Here is a 24848-nt window from a genome sequence, read left to right as displayed (position 1 = left end):
GCAGAAAGTTGCAGAATTCAGAAAAACAAAAAAGAGAATGAAGGAACAAAGGTTGTATAATCATTCAGCTACAAACCCAGATAATATTTTGAAATAAACCTTGCAATCTTTTCTCTATACACAAATATTTACATACATATTTTAAAATAGGTTCATCCTATACAAGACATATTGTGCTTGTGCTCTTTTTAAACTTTATTGTTTTACCTTGTGACGTAATGTTTTCTATGGCACAATTTAACAACTGTGTACTATTTCCAGTATATAAATTGGCCATAATTTAATCTTCCCTCAGTTTGTATGTATATGTCTACATTTTCCACTATTATAAATGACATTTTGAGGAGCAAGTTTGTACACATTCTTTTGCACATTTCTGAAAATTTCCTAAGGTAAATTTCTAGGCTATGTAATTGCCACTAGGAGGTATGTACATTTTTAAGGCTTTTGATACAAATAGATAAAATATCCTCCATGAATTTTGTAACAGTTCCATTTCTAAGTAGATAACAGGTCTTACCTCATCATGAACTTTGGTTGGCATTTCATCTATAGCCAAGTGTCATATCATAACCAGTTGTTTACAGGTAGCATCAACTTATACCCTTACTGCATACTTTACTACATGGAAATTGCATCTTTTGTTAAGATTACTAAATTTATTGGCTATCTTCCCTTCATGTTGCCACCAATGTTAGAGAAAAGAAAATTTCAAAATAATTAATCTCCTCCAGTACCCTTTGCTGAGATGTAACATGCAAGCTAAAAACCTGGAGCAGGAGAATGCTATTTTCTTGTGTGATACCTTATTCTGGCCATCTGTTGAACAAATATCTGGTTCCAAATAATGTCAATTAAAACTGATGGCAAATCTTAATAACTTTTACTTGTGAATATCAGCAAGAATAACACTGTGTTGCTCATCCAGTTATGGTACTTGAGGTACCTCCAAACTTTACATGAATACATAGAAGGGATTTTCTTTTTTTCTCTCTCTGTCTCTTTCTTTTGGTCTTTAACCTCTCAGCACTGGTGATCCAGAACACCCACTGCTAAGCAAATATGCAAAATGCAGTGCTGTTTAGCATTGGGAAATCCCTAAATCTGGTGCCAAGAAATTCATAAATATAGTAATGGACCCTCTTATATCAAAAGTGAGCACTGTTTAACGACACAAGTAGGAACAGCCTTTGGGATGCTTTGCAGCTGGAGTTGTTCCACTGCGAGAGAATGAAAACTTCACGATGGTAGCTGTATCACTAGTTCCTGGGAAGGCAATCTACTTCAGTTTAGAAAATAAACTAAAGGGAATGGTTGCTCACACATGGTCCTGATGCCACCGACATAAGAAACACAGCAACAGGAGCAGTGAAGTAGGAATTTGGTGGCAGATGGTCAGGTCTGCAGGAAGTGTCCACCCAGCTTTGTTTGGCCCATATTCTGAAACAACTAGAATAAACACTTAGTGTCATAATTTATAAGCATATCAGTACCAATAAATCAGAATCATGCAAACAGTCATGTTTATTATATTCTTGTTGCTTAATATTCATGACAGTAATTTATTTTTATAGTACAGTTTCACTGTTCTCTCCACCATTGCTTTGCATTTAAGTCTGGAAAGTTGTATTAGCAGTTCAGGTAACCCTTTGAAGACTGAAAAGTTCACCAGCCTGATCAAAATACTTTATTTGCTTCATTCAATTTTACTTTACTTCATTCAATTTTCCCCTTCTTCTCTCATATACTTTTTAACCAACCAGATGAAGTCTCTGTAAATAACACAGCAGTACTACTTTGGCACACAGAAAATATGAAGAGTTGAGTCCACATAGTCCTCTGATAATAGCTGTATAACAGAGCTCAGAAGGCAGAAAAGAACATTTGGAGAGACATAAGCAGTTAATTCTTAAATTTGCTGTCAACAAAATGGATTAAATTAAACATAGTTTCCACCTCTCTCATTCACCTACTTGCCACCCATGGTTCCTACTCCCTAGTTCAGCAGTTTGGGATCACTGCTGCTAATTACTTTGGATTGTTCAAGGAGGAATTACATGAAACAACCTCCACAAAGCACGTTGTTTTTAAATTCATTTAGTGCTGGAGCTACAAAGATGAGTAAGACATGGTTCCTACCCCGGAGACGCTTAAGTCAGATTAAGGGATGAGAAACAATATTGTACTAGTCTGTATCCAGACATGAGACAACTTACACTCGGTTTTATACTTAAAAACTCAGTAAAGAAAATTTACGATTAATCACCAGAAAAAAGAGTCATAAACATCCAAACCTGAAAAACCAATCTTATTTAAAAAAAATTCCTAATTAATGATATTCTTTGTGTTTCAACACAAACGTTAAGCATTTTTTATAAAGAGGAATATCACTGAGTGTGAGTAGACACAGTATTAGTATTTTAATTATAATTGGGCTCTTTTTATTATGGGTATGGACAGTTGAAAGAATGAATCTATTTTATAGGCTCCATGAAAATACTTTTCTAGTACATGACGTGTGACACTTTGTTGTAGTTCTACCTTTCAATTAAATTAACACATGAAGAAAGTTGTAAAAAATTTTATGTTATTTCCTAATTTACTTGCTGGAAATTGTAATAAGGACATGATACCTACAGTCCACTTACACTTTAAGCATTTAGAAAACAGGGAGCTTATTGCAAACTTGGTTGTTGTTGTTTTTTTCTAGTGAAGTATTTTGCACAAAATAGGTGGTCTTAGCTAACATTCCAAGAAGATAAATATTTGTTACAAATAAATTTATATACCCTTTAACCTTCTCCATCTGCTAGGTGTATTTGAACTTCACTGTGCTTTATTTTAGTTTTAAAAGTTTTTCCAGTGACCCAGGCACACGAATAAGTACCTGTAATGTTGCCTTGGATACAGAGAACAATAAAAAAAAAATTGTTGAATTTGTTTTAAAATGAATAGTCAAGACAGAAGCCTTTCTTAAATAAATAATGAGGTTTTGAAACCATGTGTATCAGTAGAGAAATTCATTCACATTCTTTTCGGTTTCCTATCATTGCAGTTTTCAATAACATAGAGCCTTCAGGAACCATATCTGAATCTATTAATTATCTCATTTCTAAATAGACATTTGTTATCATTTTGTCCAACTTAGGCGAGAATTATAGTTTTTTGGTTAAGAATAACATCTTTGGGATCTTCCAGGTCTGGGTTCAAATTCCGACTTTGTTAACTGCCCAGCTGGTAGCGTTAGACATGCTATTTAATATTGATTAGCTTAAGTTTCCCAAATTGACATAATGGGAATAATAATATTGATCACAATGAAGTGTTACAAAAATTAACTTAAATGGTGAAATGTACACATAGAGCACTGGTCAATATATAAGTGAAAGCATGGTAAATATACTATAAATTGAACTATAATGATAGGCACACTTCTGAGGTTTATTTATATCACCACTAGTCCATTAATTTATAATATTTATGATTAAATTCTTTCTAAAAATTGTCCAAAGGTCTAGAGAATTTCACTTTGTAAATTTGGAATTTTCTCTTTTCTATAATTTATTTTACTGGTACAATATTGGAAGTTCTTCCCCAAATGTTGTAAATTCTTATCTCTAATTGCTCCATTGTTCCAAATGGTCTTACTGTTTGTACTGTATGATCTTAAAATGTATTTGAGGACCTAGATGTGGACATACAAGACAAACTGCTCATGTTTTTATAAATGTCACAATAGTGGGAGGAAGGGTGAATAGATTTATAGTGAAAAACTTGGGTTTGGGTCCTGGTTCCAGTTGTTATGACACTCCGATGAGATAAATCTTCTGAGTATGTGAAACTTAAAGCAAAACTGTCTTGTTGGTGTCATTGTCTTGATAGGCCGGAATTGTGACACAAGCACAGTGATGCAAGGTTGCATGCACGTTTCTGCAAGTTTAAAAATGTGTAAACTTATATGACAGAGGAATGGGTAAAGTGACACTTGGGACTGTAAATTCAATTTTAGATCCCAATAATATATTTAAACAATATTAATAAAGAGCTAATTAAATCCTGCATTGCAGTAATAGGAAGAAATTTCCAGAATAAAAGAGGCAATTATTCTGCACTGATAAAGTTGCACACCTAAAACACTCCATCGAAGTACGGTTTCTGTTGTGAATGGAATGTTTGTGTCCCCCCAAATTCATATGTTCAAGCCCTAAAGCCCCATGTGATGGTGTTTGGAGTGGGGCCCTTAGGTGGTAATTAGGCTTAGATGAGATTATGAGTGTGGGGCTCCCATGATGGGATTAGTGCCCTTATAGAAAATAAAGAGACCAGAGCTCATCCTCTGCATGTGAAGACACAATGAGAAGGTGGCCATCTGTTAGACAGGGTAAGGACCCTCATGAAAATCTGATAAGGCTGCTGTCTTGATCTTGGACTTTCAGCCTCAAAACTGTGCAAAATAAATTTGTATTGTTGGAGCCATCTAGTCTCTGGTATTTTATTATAGCAGCCCGGGCACCCGGGCTGGACGAGGACAATTTCCAAACTTTAGAAGAGCACACTTGGAGGATTGCGATCTTGGTGCTGAAGGGCATGTAAACTTTGATTCATGAGAAATTACTGAAAGAGCAGAGAAAGAAAGGAGAACACTGAATAGGCACTGCAGGTTTTAATTTAGATATTTTTCCAAATATTAAGGGCCTATTAGAGAAAGATGCTGCTGGAAGACTGACATTGACTGATGTGGTTTCGTTATGCTCTAGCTCAGTGGTCGCTAACTTTTTTGGCACCAGGGACCGTTTTCATGGAAGACAAATTTTCCATGGACCTGGGGCGGGGGGCTGGAGATGGTTTTGGGATGATTCAAGTGCATTACATTTATTGTGCACTTTATTTTTACTATTATTAAATTGTAATATATAACAAAATAACTCACTGGGGACCCCTGCTCTAGCTGGTCTGTCTTTCTCCTTATTGGAGATTTCTGCTTGGCTGACACTGCTCCATGTTCATTCAGGGGCCCCCTCTTAGAAGCCCTGGGCATTACAGATCTAAGCCTCATAGACAGGGTCTTCTAAGGTCTTTCTGCATCTAATATTCACTCAGGATTATTCCATTTTTTTTGGCTTTTTCTAAAACATTTTCATAACACAGAACAAAGGAATAGAAATTTCTAAAGAATGTTAAGTAATGGTTCCTTTTATATGCCAATTAGATATTCAGAGAATAATACATAAAAGGTGTCAAAGCATAATCTTACCATTGTGCTTAGAGTTAGGGGCCTGGAAGAGGAGCTCAAAAGATAGTTGCTTGTATCTGTTGGTAAGATAGTATCCACCTGCAACTAGCAGGACAGATGGCACTAATTAGATCTGCCCATCCGTTACTTGGCAGAGGAATGGGCTTGAGATCTGAAAGGGTCAACCTTTCGCCTGCTGGAACTCAAGGTGAGAAGAAAAAGAGAAAGGGGCCAAGAGCTGACTGTCTGGTTAGACAGTAAGCATGGACTCAGCCTTTAGGCATTTGACCTTTATGAGTTTCAATTTTGGAAAGATACAGGTGCCGTATAAAATGAAATGGCAGAAGCGGGGGTGGGGAAGAAGTGCAAATTTCAATGGAAAACAATCCATAAACCAATGAAAGGAGGGAACTCTCATAATCCAGTATAACTTTTCATACCTCATGGATTTTAAAAAATGTGTTTGCCTTTATCCTTCCAAGCATATAACTTTTACATTAAAACGAGCACTGCTACCTGTTTTCTATAAACAGTATGTTCATTTTCCAGGTTTCTGTTTCCCAAAGTGTAGGTAGAAAATGTATGAGTCAATTCTTAGAGGAAAGTTCCATTCTCCAAATCATGGCGGTTCTCAGCATGGATATTCCTCTGCTCCACCACGAGCAGAATTCCCCCAGGAAATTTATAATACTCCAGCAGCCATGATATTGAAAGTTTAACTCTGCAGAGCACTGAGAGAGCCAAAAGAAGAAAAGCCATATTTCAAGGAGCCCATGAGAAGCTATTTAAAGAAAATTCTTATATTGACAGACAGGTGGATGACAAGAGGAAGGACGAGTTCTTGAGCAAAAATGAGAAGGTATGACTGAGTGTGAGAAACAAGAGAGAACAGGGTAAGGGATCACTTCTTTCTCCATAGCAGGCTTTGAAAATAGCTCATGAAAGGTTAATATGAAAGTTCTCTAGAGAGAGAGAGAGAATTGTTTAAAAAACAAAGTTTTTTGAAGCTAGAATATAATGTTATAAGTGTGACAACTAAAAAACAAAGCGAAACATTTCAGGTTTGGGAAATGTGTGTGTGTGTGTGTGTGTGTCTGACCATCCCTGTGTTTATATGTGTGTATATGAGGAGGGATGATTCTTTGTTGACTACGGTTTAGTTGATAACTCTTTGAACATTCTTATCTGTGAGAAAGATCTATGATGTTGCAAATTTCCCAACTGGGAGAAGGCATTACTTTGGAGTTGTCTCTTCTAGTGCCACCATGAATATCACAGATGTGCTAATACCTAATAGACACAAGGAAGCATCATGATGGAGAAGCTAGACAATCTCTGGGTTATGATTTAAAATGTTAAGTTCTATAATACAGTGATAAGCTTTGGACTAGCAAATGGGTTTGGACCTGGGAACAGCTGGCAGAACAAAGGAAGAATGTTATGAGATAAAGAAAATAGGAGTCCCTGGATTGTGAAGCAAGAGAATATCCTATAATATTATCTTAAACATGTATGGTGGTATTTGGAATTATAGAAACAAAATATTAAATCAGAATGAAGATGGTCACTTCAAGATGTATCCGTTGAGACAGCTTTACTGGAGAAGTGGAAAGACTAGTGGAGAAAGGACAGCCAGGTCCTCTAAGGCTGTCATCTAAAGGAAAGTCTGCTTATACTCTTGACATGACACTACCAGCTAATGTTTACTGAATACCATGTGCCAAGAACTCTGTACATAAGTGCTTTGTCATGATTAGCATGTCATGGAATTCTTTTTACAATCTCTATGGGGAAGATATTTAATTTTGCCATCCATTTTGTAGATGTGGAAATGGAGGCCTAGACAGATTAAGAATTTGTTCAGGTCTTGAAGAGAGTGAATAATGGAGTCAGGATTTGAATAGAGGTGGTGGTGTGTGTTGCAGGTGGACACTTTAGCTTAGCTGATGAGAGTAGACTTCGCTGAGAAGTTGACATGTGAGTGGCAACCTGGTAAAGCACATTTCAGTAAAGAGAGGGGGCAGTCAAAGATCCTCAATGTGCCTGGGGTATTCAAAGAAGAGCCAGGATACCAATGTGCTGGAATGCCATGGGCAAGGCAAAGAACAGTGAACGATGAGGTTGGAGAGCTTGTGGGTCATCAGATCACATAGAGCTTTGAAGATCTTGGAAGAAATTTGGCTTTTCCTCAAAATGAAATGCCAACCAGCTACATCAATTTGCCTACCTTTGTAATAAAACCATTCTGGAATGGCAGGAGAAAAAAGTCATGGGAGGAGCAGGAGGGGCTATTCTTCTGAGATGTGACTAGAGTCAAAGTTGGGGGTTGGTGGGCAGAAGATGTTTTGGAAGACTCATCAGTGGTGATCACAATGAAGTGTGAACTCAAGAATGGGAAATGAGGCAGAAGCCTCAGTGTAGGATGAAAGGCCACAAACCTTCAATTTCATTAGGATCTATTGATGCAATGAACCTAATAACACTCAAATCCACCTTTAGAGGAATGAGTCAAGATAACTATTTCTCACTGAGGCGTTGAGGAGAAATTCTGCATTTTGCTATCTATTTTTTTAAAAGCATGTCTATTCAGTAGAAGTAGGGATGCTCAGGAAGCTGAATCATGAAGGCTGCCTGGCTGATTGCTCAGCTTGGAAAGTTTATTGCTTGAAAAAGTGACCTTAAGGCTATGGGAGAAAGGAGTGCAAGTAAAATAAAAGTTTCAAGGAAAGGCAAAAAGACAAGCACCACATTTTCTAATGGAGCTGATGTCTTACCACTCAATTAATTTCAGAGTCAAGGCCCAATTTTAATTCTGAATCACCTTCTAATTTTACTTATAAAAGACTTTTCATTAAGCCAAATTAAGTGGATGGAAGTCCAGTTGTTTATTATCTAGCACTAAACCATTCCTACAAAAAGACACCTGTGCAAGCCATTTGGCTCTAGTCAACTATTTTTTTTTCAATTTAATTATGAATATAATTAGAATGAGTTAAGAGACAGGCGAGGCACCAGCCATAAAATTTCCAGTTTGCTAACACACACACACACACACACACACACACACACACACACACACAGATAAAAAACAACCACAACAAAAAACCCACCAACTCTGTGAGAACATTAGCTTGCAATGGAAACTCTAAAAAGAGAAACTTTATAAAATTTACCTTTATTTCAATTTCAAATTTCCTTGAAATGGTGCAGTAGAGGATATTTTTATACTATTATTCATTATTTTTATATCTCTGGTTTCTTTGTGGTGAATCTTTAAACTCTGCTTTTTACTTTCTCTAGTTTAAGGCAATTTGTCACTATCATGCTTTCATGTTTAGCAATTGTTTTTAGTCAAGTGCCTTGCAAGCTCTGTTTCTTTTCTCCCAAAGAGTGTCATCATGGAGTTGATGATGCATCAGAAATAGTTTGACCAAAGGGCAAGATAAAGTCAAGAGTAAAGAAAATATTTGCAAATATACTTGACTAGCCTTTTTCACCCAATTACCTATTGAAAGTATACTTTAAAGGCAAAATAGCATGATGGCCATAGAAAAGACCATTAGAACATGCAATTGGTACTTTTTGCCATAGGGCACTGTCTTTCATTTAAATCACTTTTATATGAGGATAGTGTGCTTGACATATATGAGTTATGTTTAAGGACTAGGCATGGGATATGCTTTACCTTTGGTGACTAACAACCCACATTTTAATGGTGCTCAATCTTATGGGTACCATTTCTCACATTTTTTTTTTTTTTTACTGCTTAATTGATCTGCATTTTAAAAGCCTGGCATTAATATAAATGCTGTTTTCAAAATATGTGACTGCAGCCTTTAAATTAAAGACTTATCTGTAACATCATTACTATCTCCATTTAGCACTGGCTTGCCTAATCTCTGTTATATACATACATACATATGTATATGTAGATGCACATATACAAAATGAACACAACATATAATAAATACTAGATAGGTAATGTTTATATAATGTTTATATATTATTATATACAATATTTACTTACTGAGAAACAGAGAAAGATGACAAAGGAGATGATATTGCAACCATATGGTTGTTTAGATCAAGGAATTAGCATTGATCATATTCCTATAGTGGGAAATATATGGGACATTGCTCAGAAGTGGGAGGAAAAGTCATTATTTTTGCACACTAAAGGCAACTTTGGAAACTTACAAATCAACAACTGCAAACTCACATACCCTGATTTGATCATTACAACATTGTATGCATGTATTGAAAGGTCACATTGTATGCCATAAATATGTACAATTATTATGTGTCAATTAAAAATAATAATAAAAATTTAAGAAGCTACAGAAAAAATTGTACATCTTAAGTTCAGACATGGAATACATTAAAAAGATGCAAAGTTCTAGGAATAACTGTAACGGCTGAGATAAAAATATTCACTGGCTGGAAGTAACAACAGAATACATGTTGAAGAAAATAATACTAGTGCACTTGAAGGCACAGCATGATCCACAAAAGACAGAATTGATAAATTGGACTTCATCAAAATTAAAAATGTCTGCTCTTCTAAAGACAATGTTAAAAGAAGGAAAAAAAAAGCCATGGAATGGGTGAAAATATCAGCAAATTATATATTTAATAAGAAACTCATATCCAGAATATAAAAGAATTCTTAAAACTCAACAGTAAAAAAAAGCAAACAGCCCAATTTTAAAAATAGATAGAAGATTTGAAGGGACACTTAACCACAGAAAATAATAGAATGACAAATAAGTACATGAAAAGATGCTCAGGATCGTTAATCATGAGTAAAATGCATATTAAAACATGATATACCACTTGACACTTATTAGAATGGCTAAAATTAAAAACACTGACCACATCAAGTACTGTTGAGAATGGGAGGGAACTGGAATTCTCATACACTATTGGCAGGAATTGAAAAATGGAACAACACTTTGGAAAACATTTTGGCAGTTTCTTAACAAGTTCAAATACACCTAACATATGAACCAGTTCTTCCACTCTTAAGAATTACCCAAGGAAAATGAAAGCATTTGTCCATACAAAAACTTGTACATGAATGTTCATAGACGCTTTATTTCTAATAGTTGAAAACTAGAAACAACCCAAATGTCCATCAACAGATATGTGGATAAACAAATTGTGTTTTATCCAAATGATGAAATATTACTCACCAATAAAAAGTAATGAACTCTTGATAAATGTAACAACATGGATAAATCTCAAAATAATAATGCTGAGTGAAAGAAGCCCCTCCCCCAAAGAAAATACTGTATTGTTCCATTTATATAAAATTCTAAGAAATGTAAATTAATCTGTAGTGACAGAAAGCAGATCAGTGGTGGTCTGAGAAGGGGGTGCAGGGGAGTGTGGAGGAGAAGGAAGGAGGATTATAAAGGATCAAGAGGAAACTTTTGAGAGTGATGGATGTGTTCATTATCTTGATTGTGGTGCACACATTTGAGAAAATTTATTAAAAGTGTAAACTTTTAAAATGTGAAGTTCATTCTATATTAAACATACCTCAGTAGAGCTAGAAAAAATCCTCTATGATTAAAAATTACCAAAATTAAAATCAAGAACGAGAGATGAAGGAAAGGGCAGAAAGGAGAATAGGCTCACCTTGCAAAGGGAAGAGTTAGCATATACTGTTGAATGTCAATGAAATGAGAAATAGAGGTTTAAGCATATTATTTTTCAACCAACTACAATAACACGACTACTAAATATTGCAGGGAGTGGAGTGGAATAAATTAATATTTCATATTCGGTAATAAAAGGTATCCATGGTTGATAAATCAAAATTAGTGACACTATGTAGAGTTATGAAAGTAACCACTAGGGGAGATAAAAATTAAAATTATTAAATGGGGTTTCCTTTCTTGGTTAGGCCTGGGGATGTGAAGTGATAGGGTGCGATCCATTGCTTTCCATTCTGACCTCTTCCATAAGAGTCCGTTTGTTACGCATTGCGATTGGATATAAGTAAATAATTGTAAAAAAGAATATTAATACAATTAAACTAATAGTTACTCATGTAAAACATGAAAATAACGTTGTGTACATCTAAATGAATTTCAAAAGGAGATGGGTGAGCAACTGATTATAGAAATCAGAATGCAGGGTTAACGATGTACTCAGAGTATGGATTAATAAAATGTGATATATGTAAACCATGGAACAAAAAAAAAAAATGGTGAACTAATACCTCTTGTATTAACCTAGATGGGCCCGGAGACCATTCTTCTAAGTGAAGTATCACAAGAATGGAAAAACAAACACCACACATACTCACCATTAAATTGGAACTAATTGATCGACACTTAATGTGCACATATGGAAATAACATTCATTGGAAATCAAGCAGGTGGAAGGGGGTGGAGAGGATGGGTAAATTCACACCTAACGGGTACAATGCACACTATCTGGGGGATGGGCACACTTATAACTTTGACTCAAATGGTACAAAAGCAATTTATGTAACCAAAATATTTGTAGCCCCGTAATATTCTGAAATTTAAAAAAAATTATAAAAACACAACATATTCAGAGAAGTCAACATTTAAAGCATTAATGCTTTTAATATTTAGTGATAAATATTGAAACATTGCTCACTCTTGGATAGTTCTTTATTTCCAACCTAAAACTACTATACTAGAATTTCTGACATTTAATTTAATATATACTCAGTTTTAAAAAAAGAAGAAAGAATTATTTGTGGTGTTAAACACAATGATATAGAATATATAAGTCTTATAAAGGATAATATAACAGGCAGGTATTTGGCAATAGCTAGTTAGTTACTCCTTGTGGCAATGTAGGATGACAGAAAGTATTTACGTTTTAAAGTCTGGAGTTGAAAGTTAAGTCTAATTTTTTGAGCTATGTGAACTTGAGACTCCTCTAAAAAATCCAGTCTATTTTTAAATCATTTATTGAGGGCCTAATATAGGATAAGAAAAATGTTCATTTATTTAATTCTCATAGTAACTTTATGAATTAGAAATTATTTTCCACATGATCTTTCCATTTCTCCAATATCTCCTGCTTTGTTATTACGAGGATTAAACGAGACAATTATCAGAAATGCAATGAGTTTTTCTCCCCTCTCTCTTTCCCAGGGACTTTTGGAAAAATGCAGTTATTAAAACAAAAAAAGACACTGCTTGTTGTCTTTTTTTCCTTTGGATCTGTAGAATTACCAGAATGAAAAAGATGAGAATAGAGGTAAACTTAGTATGTTTCCTAGGATTTAGATCTACTGGAAATGTCTAGACCCCCTTCAGGCCTCTAGCTACAAGATTGCATCACCTATCATAAAATTCTATGGCTATGTTTTTCTACAAAGTTCACATTTACAATACTAATAATGCCTTCAGCACAAGTCATTTCCAGGGAATTAAGTCCTTGCAGTCAGTGGGTTAAATCCCCATGAAATAACCTGCAGGTGACCCAATTGGATTGACCTCGAGTATAGAATTTCAGATCAATAGCTGCAGTACTTGGATTCTGAAACATAGAACAATCTCTCGTGTTTTTGTTTGTACCCCAATGAGTATTAACAGACAGGGGATCACTATGGCAATTGCAGGGTCTTATTATTTTAATGTTTGCTTTTGGTCCAAAAAGAAACTATTTTCAAAAGTAAATGCCTTCTGTTCAGTCCTCTGGAATATGTAATGATGACTTTCAAACATAATGAGAAATAAAGTAATTCAAATGGCACCAGTAGTCATTAATTGCTTGTATTAGAAATAACATTTCCTCCTCAAATGCAAAACACTGCAGTTGGGTGTAAAATCCCTTTTGTTCTAGCCACCTTTTGAGGTGGCCATGAAAAGGTAACAGATCTTTCAATTTGGGCCTAAATAAAAATGTTAAGGATTCACAAACTAGGCTTGTGGGTAAGGCAAGAGAAAAGGGAAATAACGTGACAACATGAACTGTGACACTGACTGGCATAGTGTTTTGCTTGTGTCTAACCAAACAACAGAAAGCTCTTCAAAGTATTCACACCAACAGAAGAAATCAGTCTGATGCAGAGAACTGATTACCCAAGTGATGAAGAAGCTGAGAGCCAGATAAGGAAGAGTGAGGTAAGCAAGAATTTAGCCACAGAGGGAAGCCGCTACCTCCTGCAGGCTGGAGGGGGAAAGAAAGGAGGGTCTGCATCACCAGGTGGAACCAGAGTGGGCTCGTCCAGTCGAAGCTGAAGCCATGGGGGAGGAGCCTCAGGCAGAAAAGACTTTGTCTTCCCCTTCCCCTGCTGTCTCCTGCCAGTAGCTTCCCTTGGCTGTGACAGCACCTCAAGAGCACCTGCAGAGGTGCTGGCCAATCTTCCTAGGGCATAGGGAAGGAGAAGGGTCTGAGGGCAAAGAGGCCCAGACTCAGCATATATGGTCAAACCCACCTGCGAATTTACTTTACCTGGTTGGTCTCTTTCCCTATAAAACCAATAACTCATGAGTGGACTTGTTGAGCTTCTAACTGTATAGATTTTATAAGAGGCAACAAGAGCCATGATGAAGCCCTCTGGGACTGAATATGAATGTTCTTTAATTTTTTAGTATAATTGATGTACAATGGTGTAAAAGTATCTCCTCTGGTGTGGTTTTTACCACTGCTGAGGAACTAGGTGAATGTTCTCCCATTGCCTAAGGATATTTAAATATGAATTACAACCTAGAGTTTAACCTGAGTTTATAACACAAGAACTAACTGCAAGGTTATACCAAAAATACATGGGTTAGTAATGTCTCTGTCCAACATCATAACATATGTCTCAGCCCCATTACCCTGTTGATTAGTCCCTCTGTTTTACATATTGAAAAAATAATGGCACTCTACTATTCTGAGTTAGTTAAGGCAAAGTTGCTGAGTGTCTCAATCCATTTGGGCTACTATAAATTAGCATCAACAAGGTAGCTTATAAACAACAGGACAACAGAAATGTCTTTCTCACAGTTAGTTCTGAAGGCTGGTAAATCCAAGATCATGCCAACAGCAGATTTGGTGTCTGGAGAGGGCCTGCTTTCTGGTTAACAGATAACAACTTCTAGCTGTGTCATCACATTGTAGAGGAGAACACAGGTCTCTCTAGGGCCTCTTTTATGAGGTTAATAATCCCATTCATGAGGGCTGTCCCCTCATGACCTAGTCACCATCCAAAGCTCCCATCTCCTAATACCAACACCTTGGGGCTTAGGATTTCAACATATAAATTTTGGTGGGACATGAACATTCATTTGAGTCTCCTTGCCTTGTGCAAAGAAGGAAATACTCTACTGTCTCTTCTCTTCCAAATTACATTCTCACACAAAGCTCATCTGGAGAAACACTGTTAGCACTGTTTGTACAGCATCTTACATTTTAAAGGACTTTCTTTAGTACTTTCTCATTCATTCTCATCATAACCCATTTTATGTGTTAGCAGAAACTCTTGCCGTAGCCACTAGTCCCAGTGGCATGCTGCCTGCCTCAATTCTGCCTTGTTCAGTTCTAAGCATGCCTTTATTTCTGAAAGTCTGTCCAATTTGGACTTAAGTCTAGGATATCCCAGAGATGGTTCTACCCTTCACATAAATTCAAAGGATATATACCTTTACATGGGTTCTGAGGGCCTGCTTTCTCTTACTCTTAAACTAAAAGAATGACTTTCCTAACTTATTTAGAACTGAGTAAACGGAAGGAAATTTAAATGATGGATTATCTTATATTATAGCCCCAAATCAGAACATATTCAAATATGTTTCCAAATGAGATAATCCTCACTGGGAGGTATGGAGATTGTGAGGTGAAATCTGCACAACTTCTTTAAATGTGCACAGAGGTAGGTACCCAAATGCAAGGCCCTCCAATTTCCTACCAGACTGCTGTCTTAACATCCTGAGTTAGGTTGGCCATGCTTGCGTGTTCCAAGAATAAGCTCTTATGGAAATGCCTGCTTGTTTATTTTTCCTTGTTTTTAAATGAGGTTTAAGAGAGCCTGGGAATTATATTAGTAAAATATTGCTCTTCTTGAGAAATGGTAGGCTCATGAAATGAAAAGTCATGACAAGGGATAAGAGCTCCAGCCTCATCTTTAAAAACTCATAATTAGAATACTGTTACTACATTAAACAACAACAACAGCAGCCACAGCAGCAACAAAATCTGAAATTGTGAGCAGACAGTAAGAGAAAAACCTTGGGAGAAAAAACCTGTTCTTTATTCTTCTTGATACCATTTTGCCAGAGCTTTAAACAAGTGTGAAGACTTTTGTGAACGAAAATACAGAATAAAAGGACATGTTGGGGGGCTATTCTCTAACATGGGTCCCCCAAATGCATACTCCCACCAATGGGAACACTGCACATGCACACATAGACATCCAAGATCAGACCTCCTAAGTAGAGCATTTTTTTCTTGGAGATTTGTCTCATTGGGACTTTAATTAAGCTCCTGCCAGGCTTGCAAGCTTTTTAATTTTACCTTTCTTTCTTCTTTCTTTTTCCTCCTAAATAAGCTTGCTTGCCAGGACACTTTTTCTGAGCTGTCACAGTTATGGTGAGCATATCCTGAGATATTAAACTTAAAGACGTACTAGTAGTTACTTCTCCAAGACTCAATAGCAGAAGGACCCTTGCATTTGGAAAACATTTCATTTATTCATTCATTCATTCATTTATTTTTACTTAAGTGTGTGAATGTGTTTGTGTGTGTTTTATGAATAACAAAATAATAGGAAAGGAAGCTTCATAGAGTATACATTGACTATGGGTTGGTAAGAGATATAACTTACCCCTCCCCCCAAAAAAGTCATTAGTTTAACAGAAAAAAACTTGCCATTGCCTAATTTGATATTCACACTGCTCATAAGCAAATTGTAGCTGATTATTTACTAGTGTTGGTGAGTGAAGGGTGAGTAAGCCAAGAGAATGTGATGCCTCAGTTGAGGATTTAACACATATTTAATGTAATGTAATATTTAATTTACTGACGTTCCTTTTCTAAATCTCTCTGTACTCAAACTCATTGCAATTCTGAAAGTATAAATGCAGACACTAGGGATGCAAAAGGTGATCCCTTTAAACAGGTTCCATGAGAAGGTACAATTTCACTTGAGGAAGCTTAGTTAAATTGCCCCTCCCCATGTAGGATGCCATATTCTTTTTTTTTTTTTTCTTAATTAAAAAAAAAACAAACAAAACCTCAGATAATATTGCAGGGCCAGAAATAAAACAAGCCATCACAAACAAAACCTAAAACGAAAGATATGGAGCATTGGGGAAATTATCTGTTCCCCATGGTTATTATTATCATCATTCTTATTATTTACTTAATAATTTCACGATGCCAGGTTATTCTACCGACTGCTCGTTTTGTGGGGTACTTACTGATCGCCTCCACAAACCGCTCAAAGAAACTGTAAGGGAAGAGCGGCTCAGGCAGCTCCCGGAAAAACATCTTCAGTGCTCCGGTGACAACGTGGATGTCCTCCCACTGGCTGTCGTCCAAATTCAGCTTCTCTTCTGGGAAAACACGAGGAGAAATGGAACAACTGGTTTTAATGAAACAATTACAAGACACTAATTATTATGTTAATGTTTGCCTACTATCATCAGCAACCGTTAACAGCCTTCTGTACCTAGAGGTTTGGTGCTGTGCATGGTTTTTTTTTTCCCCCTTTTTCCGTAGGAAGGGAACATTTTCAATGGAATACCATCTGTAGGAATGCAGCTAACAAAAAAACAAGAGACACAAAGAGACAGTGCCATTGACACAGTATGTCAGATACATTTATTCCCATAATGCATCAGTATGAAAATTAGCATCACAGCTCAACATGATTCAAAGCTATTTGGTTTTGAGGCCGAGGGGCTAAGAGTTGCCAATGATGGCCGGCTCAAGGGACCGGCCTAAAGGCCTTGCTGAGCCAACAGGAGACATATGCTAAACATGGCAATAGAAAATGAGTTATTGCTTTACATGTGTTAGCCTTGCTATGTACAAGGGAATAATGGGTAACACTTTTTTTCCCTTTTTTGCCGGAATATAAAGTCAGCAAGGAATAGAATACTGAGTGAGAAAAGGATATTAATTCCTTCTTACTGCTTCAAAAATATCTTTTTTTAGGTTCTCATCTCAGTGAGGAAAATATGCCCAGCAACAATATTAGACAGACCCCTGTTGGCCTACGTAGGCTATGCAAAGCTGTCAAAAATGATAACACACTAAAGACAAACCACAAGTGCTTACCAACTCTTTTTAGCAACAACAGAAATGTTTGCTTTTGAAGCTTGAGTGAGTGGAGATGTTGAAATATTAAAGGAAGTAAATGACAAAATGAAAGTTTTAGTACAAATAAAGTGTGCTGGGCAATTATTTTTGTCCTTTTCACCCTCAATATGAATGTCTGGAGTCATTCTTACCCAAGAAGTGGTTGTATTAGTGTCTAAAAAGTGACAACTTTACATACAATTAAAAGGGAGCAAGGCACAAAGGCATTGCTGTTGATCTACAGGATTTGTCTTTTGAAATGTGCAACACGGAAAAGATTATGGATTCTGGGCTTAATAAAAACTAAAACTAGCCATTTTAGATGATCTGGGGATTAACTGAAAAGCAGAGAATCCTGGCAAGCACTTAACAGGTATTGGTCAACTGGAATTTTGTTTCTTTATTAATGTCTTGGACTCACATTCATGTGCCCCCTCAGTGTCAGTTTTATGAATGCAGAGAAGCATTTTGCACCAAAAATACAAGAAAAGCTGAGAATTGTCACTGTAGGAATTCTCTGCGTGGGCTATTTTGCTAATAGTGTTCATGTCCTTTTAAAAATATTAGCCCAAATCTCTATCAGGTCTTTTTTTTTCAAAATGAACGATTATTTCCAGCACTGGTAAGTGACGTTCCTGCTCAATAGAATGTTTGCAAAGAGAAGAAATGGAGGTGGATCTGTTTATTTCAGATGGGCTATTTTCTTCTTCCCTTTCAGTCTTCATTCCTACCTCAATCATAACACAATAATATGATCCACAACAAAATCAGCAGAGGAGACCTTCTTTCTGCCCTGCAATCATTTTTGATTGATTGTATTTCAACAATTAGTCTTTTATTTGGCTACACACTATTGAAATAGGCCGACAGCATCTTAGCAGGCCAGCTTTAAACAGTCAACTGCTAACAATAGCATCAAAAAGGGAGACCTGATGGGGTTTACTGTCACTTTAAAGAACGGGGTTTTCACATTGTTGAAATCTGTCAGATATTTTGAAATGTCCCTCTCACTATGGTGCCACACCCCCTGCGTGCCCTTATAATAAAATTGGTTTTACTCCTGATTAAATCATTTTCTCCCTACCCACTACCATACTTCTCATAATGGACCTGTGCGCTCTACAGCTGGTGTTCTTCCCATGGTACCAATTCTTACTTTATCTTTTAAGCACTTTGCTGCTAAGATCTCATGCAGAGTGCTTATGTTTTGTTAAGAGCTTCATTCTTAGAGAAATAGCTTAACACATGTTCTAAAAATGTTGTACAACTTATTGCTTAAAACACATTTAGAAAATGTATAAGTACTGTAGCTTTGGCACTGAACTTTAAGTGGAAACCTAAACACACACACACACACACACACACACACCCCTATCTCTACCAAAATTTTATCAGTGAAATCCAATACAAAATGCCATTGTGGTTCATGAGTTTGAGATGGCTAAAGGAAGTGTTTACCAGGTAAGAAAGAGAATGATTTTATCTTGAGCAAGAAAACAACAACAACGACAACAAATATTACTTAACTATAAGAAAACACAATTGATATTAGTCACCTCCACAAAAATATAAGTTAATTCAAATGAACATAAAAATGGAATATTTCAATGTATACAAAAGAAAATTTATCAAACCAAAATACCATTTGATTGTGTCCACTTAAAATACCACATAATAATACCAACTTGTGTGGCTTAAACCAACATTACTACTATAGGTACCAATGTATTCTTCATTTAAAGAAAAAAATAATTTGCAGCTTGCCATATATTTAAGCTATATGGCAGGTAGTTGGTGTCTTTTGAAATATAATATTTAAGATTTATATAAAGTTTTTCATAATCAACCAAGGTTAAGACCCCTTGTAAACCAGAGAGTGTTTAAGGCATATTTTTCAAGACTACTGTGGTCTGTCTAAACATACAGTTATGTCCTATAACACACTTTGTCATGAAACAAACCAATCCTCAAGATGAACTAACCATATCTAACCTAACCCAGTGTTAACTGGCATCATTACAAACAATAGTATTATTTGGTAACCATTGTCTAACTAGACTGTTCACAGTGATGTTGTCTTATACTGCTTCCTTCTCCAATAGAGCAGGGTTTCTCAATAGTGACACACTATTGACATTTGTGGCTGGAAATTCTCTGTGGTGGGGGCTGTTCTGTGCATTCTAGGATGTTTAGCAGTATCCCTGGCCTCAACCCACTAGATGCTAGTAGCACTTCCCAGTGGTGACGATTAAAAATAAAAGTCTCCAGATATTGCCAAATATTTTCCCATGGTGCAAAATTATTCCTGGTTGAGAACCACCATAATGGAGTCGGTAAGAGTCTACAGTAGTTAATAAATATTGATTTATGAAGTTTACCTTAGGTGGGCAGGGAACTAGAAAATTAGATACACACATACTAAGATATCCTTAATATGAACTTAAGAGCTGGTAATTATTATTGACAAAATCAAAACCTTTTACAGAACAAAATTCCTCTGAACACATTCACGGCACTTTGCAAGAAAAAATAATAGCCAACAATTAGGTAGTGCTTATACTGTACCAGGGCGTATGCTATGTGCTTTACATTCATTATCTAATTTAATTATTTCACTAAGATAATGAGGAAGATGCTATTGTTATCATCATATCCATTTTACAGATAAGGAAAATGAGGCATGGGTAGATTAAGTAACTTTCCCAAGACTGACAAGTGACAAAAGCAGGATAAGGAGCCAGAAAGCCCCCAATATGTTCAAAACCACAATGTTCAGACTTAATCTTGGCTGGCAGAAGCAGAAAGGGAAAAAGCAAATAAACAGTGATTGTAAGAGGTAGTTGATTGACTATTCAAAGATAGTAATTTTCACATTTTATCCCTAAATGTCTTACTTGAGGCTATCCTATTACCTATAAACTGACTCTGGTCTTTGGTAATTACTCATTTATAAAAGGTACAGATTCTTATGTAAACAGATATAATACAAATTGGTAATAAAAACAAACTGAATTAGGAAAGGGGCAGAGATGGAGCAAATTGTTATGTAGCAATGGGGTGAAGAGGAAATAAGATAGAGTGGAAAAGAGATTATATAAAACATCCATTCCAGGCCTGGGTTTACCACTAATTCATTGTATATCTAGTTATTTATTTGGGAGAGGAAGATAGAAGGACAGTTGTTGGTATCCAATGGGAAATAGTATGTGAAAAACATTTGGAAAGCATAAAAAGTCAAACATATCAAGATATCATCACAATGAGGAAGGTGAATAAAGGCAAAAAAAAAAAAAGAAAAAGAAAAAGGAAAATATATAAGGGACTAAGGCAATGGAAAAAGTGAGCAAGCATTGTAAACCATTCTGGTTGTGTTAGAGGTTTTATCTCAGTGTGATGCAGTTTGTCATATGGGATCAACAAAACCTTTTCACACTGGGGTCCAACCCTGGGAAGAAGTCTGGTTGAATCAAGATCCCTCACAATCTTTATACTCATAATCTGTGCTAGTTTCCCCTGGTCCTCTAATTAGGCTATCTTAAATTCGTTTTGGTCATGGCTTTTAGCTTTTAAGCTTTAGCATATAAACAGAATTGAAGATAGGTTAGCTCCAGTATCCAAATCCTATGTGACTTTTATCAGGTCACAAAAAATACACCTAAATGTTATATCTAAACGAGGCTGTCTTTTTCTTTTTCTTTTTGAGACAGAGTCTCACTCTGTTGCCCGGGCTAGAGTGTCATGGCATCAGCCTAGCTCACAGCAACCTCAAACTCCTGGGCTCAAGCAATCCTTCTGCCTCAGTCTCCCAAGTAGCTGGGACTAGAGGAATGCACCACCATGCCTGGTTAATTTTTTGTATATATTTTTAGTTGGTCAATTAATTTCTTTCTATTTTCAGTAGAGACGGGGTCTCGCTCTTGCTTAGGTTGGTTTCAAACTCCTGACCTTGATCGATCTGCCCGCCTCAGCCTCCCAAAGTGCTAGGATTAGAGGCGTGAGCCACAGCGCCTGGCTGAGGTTGTCTTGAAATGCCCTTTTTTGGAGGGTCTTTAGTGTATTTTATTTATTTATTTATTTTAAGTAAAAACTTATCTATATGAAGCTTAAAAAATTACATTTGAAAGAAAACAATTGACAACAGCTATTAGGAAGAATTTTCCTTAAGAAGAAGAACTGAAAAATGGACCTTTGATAGCCATTCTAAGTCAATGGTAGTTCCCAAAGAAAAAGGAGCATTTAAATATCACTAATAGTTTAATTGCCAACCACCTTCTTCATATATTATGTATTGTTCTGTAGATTGGTATAACCAGAACTTGCAATATCAGGGCTTATTTTAACTGGACTCAAATTGTTTTAACCTAGTCTTGGTTGAAATGTGGCTGTACTTGGACTACCCAGAATAGAACAGTAACACAAGAATAAAGAGATAATTCTTTTTTTGTATATTAAAAAACAAGTACTTCTTTACCTTGTAATATTTTCCATGGCACTTTTAAAGCATCTTTCCAACTTTTGTTTTTATTTTTCCAATAAAAAAATAAGAAAAGACACCCCAACTTTCCCAGGATACAGAGAGAATAGCTCTGATCTCATTAATACAGTGACAAGAACCTATTACATTGTGAAACTCTCATAAAGGATGTGGTATCTGCTTCCAGCGCAGATGACCATTTGGAACCCTTATCTGAAAGGCCTGCTGGGTACATGAAAGTCACATCATGAATGAAAGAGATGCCAGGGGAACTATCGATCCAAAAAATAATAATACATTAGGCCATAAAATCAAACTGGAAGATTAGATATTAAGGTGGATAAAATAACACTATTTATAAGGGTACAGCTGATTTTTAGTTCAGCGTTGAAAGGAGTGGATCAAAAGGAAGTTGGTTGAATCATTCGACTAGCTCAACCTTTCCTGTTGTGCTACCTCCTTAAAGTGACAGTTTCATCTGATTTCTGGTGGATTAGTGAGGTTCCAAATTCTCAAACACAGTAATATAAACCCTGTGTCAAAAGCAGCATCTTTCTGTGCTGTACTAGCTAAATAAAGCTCCTTCCTATGGCACCTTGACTATAACATGAGACTTCATTGTAGATACTATCTTAGAAAACCAGGCCAGTTGGCCAGTTAATTTTTTTATTCATTTTATTTTTATTAAAGAAACTTAGACTGAATGGAGCCTAGGTACCAGGCACTGTGCTTTGTGCGTTTTGAAGCTACAGCTGTTGAGGCTGCTTTATTTTTCTCAAAGGAGAGGGCTTCACCAGGTGCTCAGAAATATCACTGAAGTGAATATAGATGAAGTTCTGGACATTTTACATCTTATTTCTGGCCCCTTGAATAAGATTCTTTTGACCTTGAGGATGAGCAAGGACAAACTTGAAGAACAAAAATATCATCCCCCAAATGTGCATTACACCTGCTATGGGCTGAATGGTGTCCCCTTACCCCCATCCCTCAAATTCATATATTGAAGCTTTAACCCTGAGTAACTCAGAACGTGACTGTATTTGGAGATTAGGTCTTTAAAGAGGTGATTAAGGTAAAATGAGGTCATATGGGCCCATCCAATATGGCTGGTATCCTTATAATAAGAGATTAGGACACACACAGAGAAAAAAATACCATGTAAAGACGCTGGAGAAAATTGGCCATCTACAAGCCAAGGAGAGATCCTTATAGGGAAATCAACCTACTGATACCTTTATCTCAGACTTCTAGCCTCAAGAACAGTGAGGAAACAAATTTCTGTTGTTTAAACTCCCCCAATCTGTGGTACTTTGTTCTGGCAGCCCAACCAAACTAATATAATGCCTAACGGTTTTAAGCAGAGAAAGACGATGTCATCTTCCTGGATCATATCTAAACATTTTCTCAACACAAGGACTATGCCACACTTGCAAAATACAGTGAACAACAGAGATAGCTGTTTAGGTAATTCCATTTGAATAAAAATAATTGCCTGTATTCAGAGAAAGGATTTGAAGCTGGAATTAGTTGAAAAATTGCTTGACTATTCAGGCTCAACCTATTTCAAGTGATTTGCTCTACACACATGCAGAATCCTTTTAGTGCAGCCTCCAGACAAAGAATAAAATCATGATTACCATTTTCTTACTCATTCTTTTTTCCATCTACTACTTCTAGAGTAGAAATACTTCATTTTGGCTACAGCCTGAGACTCAAAGTACTAGACAACATTTAAAACTTTTTCAGGAAGAACTCAGTGCAAGCCAAATCAACTGTCCATGCCCATGATACCTATCAAAGAGGAAGGAGGAACATGGTTTTTAAATATGAAACTTTGTACTTCAAAATCAAAGAGATTTATTCCTTACAATTTATCACCATAACGCTCAGGAAGCTATTAGGAATCTTATATTGGAAATGGTTACTTTAAGAGGAGATAGTTGGAACTGTGTCCAGAATGGGTGGTTCTACCACTTGGTCTACAAAACCCAGTTTTGTGTGGACTCCTTGAAGTAGGAAAGAGGAAGGAAGTAAGAAAATAACCAGAAACTTTTTAAGATACTAAAACTTAAAAGAAAAGAAAAAAGTCTTTATTTCCTAATATCTGATGGGGTATTTTGGCCTGCCACATTGGCTTGCTTTCTATGTGCTTCGTGTTGTATGTATAACTTTGGAAGTCATTTGAGAAGCCCAAGGTATGCAAACATCACAGGATAATATGAAATATCTTCAGTTACTCTTTTGGAAGGAGGTAGAGTAGTCTTATACTATTTCCAGTACAGGAAGTGAGTCACTAATAAGAATGTCTTATTTTTATTTCTCCTCAGATTTCATTTGAATGTAAATAATAACATAACAAATAGGTACAACTGAAACTTGTGAAGCAAGCACCACAGATGGAAAGTATAACAAATGTGTCATTGCTTTGTGCATTTTTAATTTATAATGGCATAACATAAAACATCTTCTCATCGTCATAACTCCATGCATAATGCTACCTTATAAAACGATGTTACTGACATGATGCTTTTCTGCAGGCTTTTAGATATTATGTCAAGGCATCTGAAAAGAGGCAGTCCTGTTCAGATACATCAACAACAACAAAAATGAACTGACTTTTCTTTGAGTGAGGATCATAAAAAAATTGATGCATTTCATGGTACCAATATATATTTCTTGAATTCCTTTCTTACTCAGAGCTTCCAACACTGTTCTTATTACCATTCAGTCAAAGGCTTTTTTGTACTCTATAGACACTATACACAATCGTTCTTTTTATTTGACCGTCTTCTCCAAACAGATTCTGAATTTGCTTGAATTCCATGGATGATTTCATACATTACATACTCCAAAGGGTAGAGAATC

The 24848-nt window shown here is 36.1% G+C and overlaps 1 protein-coding gene across 2 annotated transcripts in view; it reads right to left on the bottom strand.

The window, feature by feature from the left end:
• Positions 1 to 24848, bottom strand: part of ARHGAP15 (Rho GTPase activating protein 15) — a 604592-nt gene that overhangs the window by 116993 nt on the left and 462751 nt on the right. For both annotated transcript variants that reach the window (XM_020288414.2, XM_020288413.2), the window contains exon 12: positions 16627 to 16761. In XM_020288414.2, coding sequence (XP_020144003.1) covers positions 16627 to 16761 — 135 coding nt within the window. The remainder of the gene's footprint in view (positions 1 to 16626; positions 16762 to 24848) is intronic.

Source organism: Microcebus murinus, chromosome 8 (genome assembly GCF_040939455.1).
Source record: "Microcebus murinus isolate Inina chromosome 8, M.murinus_Inina_mat1.0, whole genome shotgun sequence".
NCBI lineage: Eukaryota > Metazoa > Chordata > Mammalia > Primates > Cheirogaleidae > Microcebus > Microcebus murinus.
The sequence above is the reverse complement of the archived record's forward strand: the minus strand, read 5'-3'. Positions and strand labels throughout refer to the sequence as shown.